General features: G+C 54.3%; 1 protein-coding gene across 1 annotated transcript in view; it reads right to left on the bottom strand.

The window, feature by feature from the left end:
* Nucleotides 1-6,942, bottom strand: part of RHPN2 (rhophilin Rho GTPase binding protein 2) — a 58,715-nt gene extending 51,773 nt beyond the window's left edge. Inside the window, exon 1 of the mRNA XM_028123672.1 lies at nt 6,856-6,942. Coding sequence (XP_027979473.1) covers nt 6,856-6,924 — 69 coding nt within the window. The 5' untranslated portion in view covers nt 6,925-6,942. The remainder of the gene's footprint in view (nt 1-6,855) is intronic.
* Between the last annotated feature and the right edge of the window lie 1,220 nt (nt 6,943-8,162).

Raw genomic sequence — 8,162 nt, forward strand, 5'->3', positions numbered from 1 at the left:
ACCAGCACAGCTCTTCTTCCACACAGCCAAAGAGAAAGCTTACACACGGAGATGTTTCTGCAGCAAACTGAAGGCAGAGTGTGAACCCAGGGTCTCCAGGTCCAGCGTGAGACTGGGGGCAGGGTCGCCTATCTAGAGCTCCCCTCACACAGCATGTGGGAAAGAGGGTGCTTTTTGCCGCTCCTGTAGCACAAAGATACTTTCTCTGCTTCTGTCACTCCTTCCTAGTTATGCAATCCCCACTCAACCACCCAACTCTGGAAAACAGAACTGTCTGTGAGTTAGCCAGAAGCTGTCACCCTGAAAACACTGAAATAGCAGGTAATATCGTGCAATACGCACACACATCTAATTTAACTTTTCACCATGCTGGGATTCGGGGCAGGCTGGATGATGAACAGAATCTAGCTTTTCTGTATCCATAAAAAGTAAAGCGTAAGTCCGGCATTTTTCAAGAGCCCTCCTGCCCTTCCAGGATCTCTGCCGGGCATGGGGGCTGTACATCAAAGAGCACCTGCTCTACTTCGGCATCCCCAACCATTCACACAGGGCGGGGGAGACAAGGGGGGACACAATATGAAATCAACACTTTGCCATTATCTTTAACTAAAGGCTGCCTTCAGTCACTTCTACGAATCTTTACCATCACCTTCTGTGTACCACTCACAGTTGTTTTTCATTGTGTTGAATGAGTAACAAAGCTTTTACAAACCCCAAAATTTCCATGAATCAGATATATTTCCAGTTCCAACTAATGACCTGCTTATTTCAACTGGGAGGATTCACTCAGCCACAGTTAACGGTTCTTGTCTACAGAGCGCGTCTGTGCGGGGTAAGGGCTGGTATATGTGTGTGAATTTGTACACTTCTGTAATTACCTTTTTTTAAAGTTTATTTTAGTAATCGCTACACCCAACGTGGGGCTCGAACGCACGACTCCAAGATAAGAGTCATTCGTTCCTCCGACCCTGAGCCAGCCAGGTGCCCCTGTAATTACTTTTTTCTGGAATTACAATAATTCATGTTACTTTTATAATACAAATAATATCGGAGAAAAAGAAACTACTTCTGAAGTTCTCGATCACCTCTGCCCTTTCCTCTTCTTACAACCCAGTCAAAACCTGGGACTTGCTAAGGGCATACAGCCATAGTGAAGCGTGGATCTGACTGGAAAGGCCAGAAGGACTCGCATCTCTCCCCCTGTCCCTGGTGCTGCAGGCAGATCTCGCTCCTGGCCGGTGCCCCTTGCTGCCCACTTTGCCACCCTATCCTGTGGCTGGGCTGCCCCTGCCATCCCACTGTCCCCTGCAGCGACCTCCAATGCAGCCTTTCTGTCACAAGACTCTGGCACCTGACCCAGAGAAGGAAGTGGTGAGGAGGCTAAGGCCAATGCCTCGTATCAACAGGTGGTGTCATGGGATCCATCCAAATAGCCCCACAAAGCAAGGGACATTTACAGTGTCACAGCTAGCCCATCACGCTGACTCTCCTCTGAGTCACCCTGGAAATTCTGTTTCTGCCAGGCAACTCCTCCTGGCCAGGATCCCACAGTGTGAAGAGTTATTTGTCATACACAGCCTCTGGACTGCTAGTGTGCGCCCGTGCAGCCAGGCAGGTGCTCGCCAAGGCCATGATCAACCTGGAGCCAGCCTGGCCTTTAGGACCTGGCTTAGACCGTGGTGGTGTACCGGGTAGGGAGAGGGCAGCATCACCAACTTTCACACCCCTCTTCCCTCCCTCCCCATCTGGGAGAGGATTCAGGGCTCCAAGGGGATGGGTCCAGACACCTGGAGGGACATTATCACTACCCAATAAAACTGAAGCTGATGGAGACCCCAGGACCCACACTGTGCTCTGTGGACCTAGCCCAAAAGGAAGCATCCCCACACACAAGTGTGCTCATAATTATATGATGTGCGTACGTGTCTAACACAGAATTACACTTCACTAAGATGAATGGTGCAGAGCGGGAACTAGGAGTTTCTAGGTAAAAAAAAAAAAAAAAAAAAAGAATTCTTCCTTCTCCGCTGGAGCCTTGAGGAAGCCCAGAGAAAACGGGTACCATAAACCAGGACACGGTGAACCTTGGGGCCCTGGCCCGCCTGGAGGTTTCTGTGGACAAGAAACAACTTCTCCTCCAGCTCTGGGGTAAAAACAATGGAGCTAAATTCATTTCGGGTCATTAGTATTCCCAAAGGATGAAGAGGCAGAGATAAGGACAGACAATACTGCACTTTGTCCTGATTCAATCCTTCCACACTCTGCTAAGACCTTTCATGGAGGGCCCTTTCAACAGCCCTGGGGAAGGGCTTTCTCCAGCTCGTTTTCTCTTGGCCACAGACAGGATTTTCCTGCAGGTTTTAGGACAACAGCAGCCAGAGATCTCTGGAGACAGGACCTGCTCTAAGGATGTGGTGCCCCAGAAACTTACATTCCTCTGCATTAACTAGAACACGCCTTCTTCCATTCTCCCACTCTCTTCCATCAAGACGAGCATGAAAATCTGTTTGGGAAAAAGAAGCTCCCTTTCCACTGGTCTTTCTTTTAAGAAAGTAACGTATGGTTATAGAACTTGTGCCTCTATGTAAAGATATTGATGTAAAGGGAAAAAAGGAAAAACCAGTAAGAAGCCAGAGAAGAGAGAAACACATTGCAATAGACCAGAAAGTTTTCTGTGGGTTTTGTTTGTTTTTAATTCAGAGACACCCCCCCCCCACTCCACCCCAGCTGCCAGCCCCAGGAGGCCAGAGTCTATACTGGTGGCCTGGGGCCAAGCTGTGTCCGTGTCCTCGGGCTCCATACAGCCAAGAGCTATGTGACCCCAAGAAGACCCTGATTTACTGGGGACCTCCCTTTCTGCCAATGATTGCCTTGTACATTCGGGGTCTAGGCCCTGCCGGCAGAGTGAACTTTTGGGCAATTTGTTTGCATTTTGTATGCAAGTCACACAAAACACAGTTGAAGCTCTGAATATGGACTACGGACCCCCCACCCCCGACAAGCCCCTCCCAAACACACTTTTTTGCTCTCTGCTCTAAAGCAAAGAAGCGGATTCCTATTCAAGCCTGGCCTGAGCTATCTATCTGGACAAAGCGCTGACTCCCAGCACTGCCCGCACCCCAGGACATGAGGCCCACCGCGATCAGCCACAGAAGCCAGAAGCCACACTGAGTGAGAGTCGAGTCTGCCCCAGCATCTGACAGGGGTCAGGCTCAGAGCTGTCACTCAATAAATGCTTTTTGAATGAATGGAGCAGAATGGCATTTTTGAGGAAAAAAAGGAAGGAGAGAAAAGACAGAATAAAGAACATTCGGATGAAAGAGAAGCCTGATTTCAGTAGCAATTAATTTGATGCTCTGAGTGTGTGCAAAATTTCCCAAGCCCAAAGATGGGATGGAGGAGCTCACCCTGGGGGCATCTCCAGTCTCAGGGGTTCTTGGGTACTGCCCCTGGTTGGCTCATCCACCCCGGATGTGCAGCAGCTGTCTCCAACTTTTCTTTCTTTCTTTCTCTTTCTTTCTTTCTTTCTTTCCTTCTTTCCTTCCTTCCTTCCCTCCTTTCTCCCCTGAATCTTCAACCTTGCCCTCTGCCCCAAACTTCTTTTCCCACACAGCTTTAAAAAGGCTCTAGACTTCCTCACTCTGAAATGAACTTGCCTTCTCTCTCCTCTAATCTCCCGACTATCACCTTCTCTGCCCTTCTCCCCTCTGCACCCCACTACATTGGCTTTTGCCCCTGACTACCCACTTATTAGCTAACAACCCCCTAAAGAACTAAATCCAGTATTTTCCAGCGCTCCTCTGACTTGTCAACCCCACCTCTCCACGGAAAAGACTCTTCTCTCGGCTTCCTTTTTTTTTTTTTTAAGATTTTATTTATTTATTTGATAGAGAAAGACACAGCGAGAGAGGGAACACAAGCAGGGGGAGTGGGAGAGGGAGAAGCAGGCTTCCCGCTGAGCAGGGAGCTCGATGTGGGACTTGATCCCAGGACTCTGAGATCATGACCTGAGCCGAAGGCAGACGCTTAACGACTGAGCCACCCAGGCACCCTTCTCTCGGCTTCCTTGACACTGCAGCCCTTCTGGCTTGCTTCCCATCCCTCTGCTTGTCCCTTAAGTGGATGTATTATTCCCTTCTGTCTTGGGCCCCCTCACAACACCCCAGATGCCTCCCAACTGGTGCACCCCCAAAGCCGCATCTCCAGCCAGGGTGCTCTCATGCCTGTCAGGTCTGTAGAGTGGACTCCCCCGTGAGACCACCACTTGGATATGTCATGGGGGCCTCAAATCCACCTGCCCTACACCAGGATCCAGGTTCCCCCGCCTGGTGCCTGCGGGGTCAGGTGCCTGCCCATCCACCCAGACATCTCAGGCAGATAGTTTGGATTCCTGTCATCAGCACCTTCCCCACCACATCCCGTCTGTTAGCTCTTCCCATCCCCGCTGACACTGCTGTTGCTCATCATTCTGACCTCCTCACTAGGATCCCTGTCTCGAGGCTGGACCCCCGGTTTGAGTTCAGGGTGCAGGCTGGTGGTTAGGATGGGTGGTGAGGCTGTGTTTACACAGCACTTTATAACTGACTGGAAAGTCCTCGATGGTATCAGAGCAGGCAGGGCAGAGATGATGGAAATTTCAGGGAGCTAAACCCCCATCCTCCCTGGCCTCTCCCCCAGCCCCCATTCACAGATCACTCAGCTTTCTGGGACATGAATCTTTCACATCTGGTCCTTCTTGAAACACTCGAATGGATCCCTGAGGTTCCCTGGTTCCTTAGCAGGATGCATGGCTCCGAACAGCCTCGTTCCCACTTAAGGCTGCACACCCTCGAGGGTTCCAATTCATGCCCTTGCCCATGCTGTTCCCTCTACCTGAAGCGCTCTTCCTCCTCTTTTCACCTGTATAACATCTACCTTTCATTCAGGGAGCATTTGTTTTAGGTCAAACTGGCTCAGATCACAAATTGAGAAGGGGTTCAACGTCAACACCTTTTAATATTCTGGTACAAAAAACATTTTGGGGGCTGGTATGATGTAGCACAAAGATCATTACAAGATCTCCTTTTCAAAAGAGATGTTTCTAATTGTAAACCAGTGTTTCATCTTATTTTGCACCCACGATTCTCCTAATGACCACCAGAGAAACTGCATCTAAAAACACCCAACCTTGCATCCTTTCCCAGCTCCCCTGCCAACCAGGCCATCCCCTCTCTTTCAAGCTGTGCTCATCCTCCCCTGGAAAACCTGTTCTGGAAGACTTGGGGATGGAACCCTCACAGGTGTTCCCCTCCCTCTGTCATTTCCCCCAAATGCTGCTGTGGGTCCAGACTTCCACCTGTTGAGAAAAGAAACGATTCGGGGGGGAAATGAAGTCCCAGGAAGAGACAGCAACTTGCTGAACACTACACAGGAATTTTGTCAGGGTGGCAGTCAGGTTCTGGGGCCTTAGGCCCAAGATCTAGGGATTCCCAGGCCCCACCTCCTTCTGCATTTCCACGGCCTGTGATCCTCTGTCCCAAATGCCACACATAATTAGAAGTTATAATCCTGTAATTCCATGATGACATCTTTAAACTTAAATATACTTTAAAACTACTCTTTTTTTTTAATGCTAAAAGCAATTTAACCAAAAAGTATTTTTCCCACTCTAACCTCACCTGTTTCTAGTTCCCTTCCTGTCCTGCACATCCCGTGGGGCCACTGCTCCTCACCCAAGAGGAAAAGCCCAAAGCCTGTGTCAGGTGAAAGAAGGAAAGATTCCAAGTTCGTTTGCCGACTGGATCGTTAGGCTTTTTAACAATTAAGGATTGTCTTGTGGGAAACAGTTTCACTTCCCTATTTATAATTAGGCACTCCGCCTGCTGTCCTATAAGCTATAAAAACAAAACAAAACAAAAAAAACCACAACAATCTCTCAACCTACCCAGTCAAAGCTGGCCAACCTCCAAAGGCTATTTTTAGACTCGCTAGAACCTCCAAGGAGGCAGGGTGGAAAGTGTCACCGTGTCTCTGGGTTCGAAAGCACCTTTGTACTGCAGGCCTGGCCACCTGCGGGCATCTCCGCGCCCCCACCCTGCGGGCTGTGGTCGCTTTTGAGGGACTGGGCTGCCGGGCTGTTATCCCAGCGGGCGGGTGGCGCGGGGTGTGCCGAGGCGGGCAAGGACGTACCAATCTCCCGCGGAGCCCGCACTCTTTGCAGGTCTCTCCAACAAACAGATAAATCCGCTCTGGCATAAAATGAGCAGGGGCGAGGCCGCGCCCCCAAGTCTGCTGCGCGTACTCCCTCCCAGGCGACTCGGGGCAGAAAAGGGGGCAACGCCCGAGGTCACCTCCCACCGACAAATCTCCCCTGCCTTCTAAAAGGCGAAGAAGCGGACACTTGGAAGCGTCTGGAAGCAAGAGGAGAACGCCAAGCCACCTGGAGTGATCCCACTAACTCCACCCGCGCCCCGACCAGCGCTCGGGTTCAAGGTGGGCTCCGGTCCCAACGTGCCGCAAGGCCGCGGGAGCCCCCAAAACTAGGCATTGATCCCTTCCCCAGTCGCGCGGGATCGCCGGCCGGAGCGGCCACGGGCACCCCTCCTTGCCCCCAGCCTCTGCAGCCACCTGCGCGGGGCAGCCCCAGGCACCCCTCCCCGCCCCCCAGCCCCGGAAGCCACCTGCACTGTGCCTGCGGGTTCTCAGCCGCCGGAGCCCTCACCCGGAGCCTCTGCCCCGCCCGCCCCAGGCCAGTGCGCCCCCTCCCCCTCCGGGCCTGGTCAACCCCGGCCGCGCGCTCCCGCAGCCCCCTCCGCAGCCTGGGGGCAGGAGGTCGGGAGCTCTCCGTAGGCGGCCCGCCCACCCGAGGCCACCCACCTTCCGAAAGTAGCCGTCGCTCTCTTTTTCCAGCGGCTGGGGGCCCGCGGGTAGCAGCGCGTCGGTCATGCTGGCGGTGCGGACGCGGAGGGCGGACTAAGTGAGGCTTTGCAGCGCGTCGTCCCGGGAGGGCGCCGGGATCCGCCCCCGTCCTGCCCCGCCCGCGCGGCCGCCCCTCCAGCCCCGCCCCGGGGCAGGCCCCGAGCCCTGGAGTCCCAGCCGGGTCCGCCGAGACCACGCCCCTGGCCCCGCCCCTGCTCCGGATTGGCCGGGCGGAGCCGCGCCCCAGGTCCGAGGCTCGCCGCGGGGAGAACTGGGGGCCCTGGGCGCCTCACTCGCTTTCTCCGAGCCTCGCGGCCCTAATCTGGGCTTCGATACTGTGTCAGCCCTGCGGCGCAGAGGCGGGCCGGGGGTCTCCGAGGCTGCAGCAAGCCTGGAGCTAGGAACCCGGCGCCTTGTCTGGAGCCCCGGGGGTAAACGCGGTGCGCCCGGATGAAGTCGTGGCCCCTCCCTGAAGGAGCACGGACACCGCGGGGACAGTGACCAAACCCGACGCCACGTAGAGGGCGCGGTGGGAGTGCTGGACCCTGAGCCGAGCGATCAGGAACAGCTTCCGCCTCGCGGGGACCCGAGACCGAGTCGGGGACGGGGAGGAAGAGTTCGTTGCGCCCCTGCGGGCCTTAGCTGGGTGACTCAGACCTTTTGGCGTGGCGGTCAACCCCATTATTCCCCCACCCTCGCTGCAGAGACTAGGCAGATTCACTGCGGGTCGCGGACCGCGCTGGGGGATCCCCAGAGTCTTGTGCCGCAGAGACTGGATGTCCTCGAGTGCCTTTAACTACCACTTCAAACCTCAGTTTTCTCAGCTGCAAAATGGGGTCAGATCGTGCTCCCTCGAACTGGCCGAAGGTATTGCGACGAAAGTGCATATTAAAGCCCTTAGGCTGGGGTGTAGACGCGCCTAGTTTAGGAGTGAAAGGGGGACGCCTGGGTTCACACCATCCTCTCACCAGCCCACCCCACGTTGACCCGTGGACTCCAGGGCCAGATGCCTGGCGAACACAGTGCCTAGAACCTGACGCCGGAGCCGGAAGCCCCCCAACCGCCCGCGGGGCCACGCCCCTCCGCGCGGAGTTCTTGCAGTCCCTAACCCCCTCCCCCAACCGAGGGACACTTTTGCGCAGTTGCTACTGTGTTTGGCGGTCGCGGTAGATGCCGCAGGTAGAACGGAATACAATCTGCTTTCAAAACAAGCCAACCATTTCCTTCTCTTCAAAAAAACGGGGGGGGGGTGGGGGCGACGGAGA

Source organism: Eumetopias jubatus, unplaced genomic scaffold, assembly GCF_037043125.1.
Source record: "Eumetopias jubatus isolate StellerSeaLion01/CBP00866 unplaced genomic scaffold, mEumJub1_p1.0 scaffold_10, whole genome shotgun sequence".
In the NCBI taxonomy this organism is placed as follows: domain Eukaryota; kingdom Metazoa; phylum Chordata; class Mammalia; order Carnivora; family Otariidae; genus Eumetopias; species Eumetopias jubatus.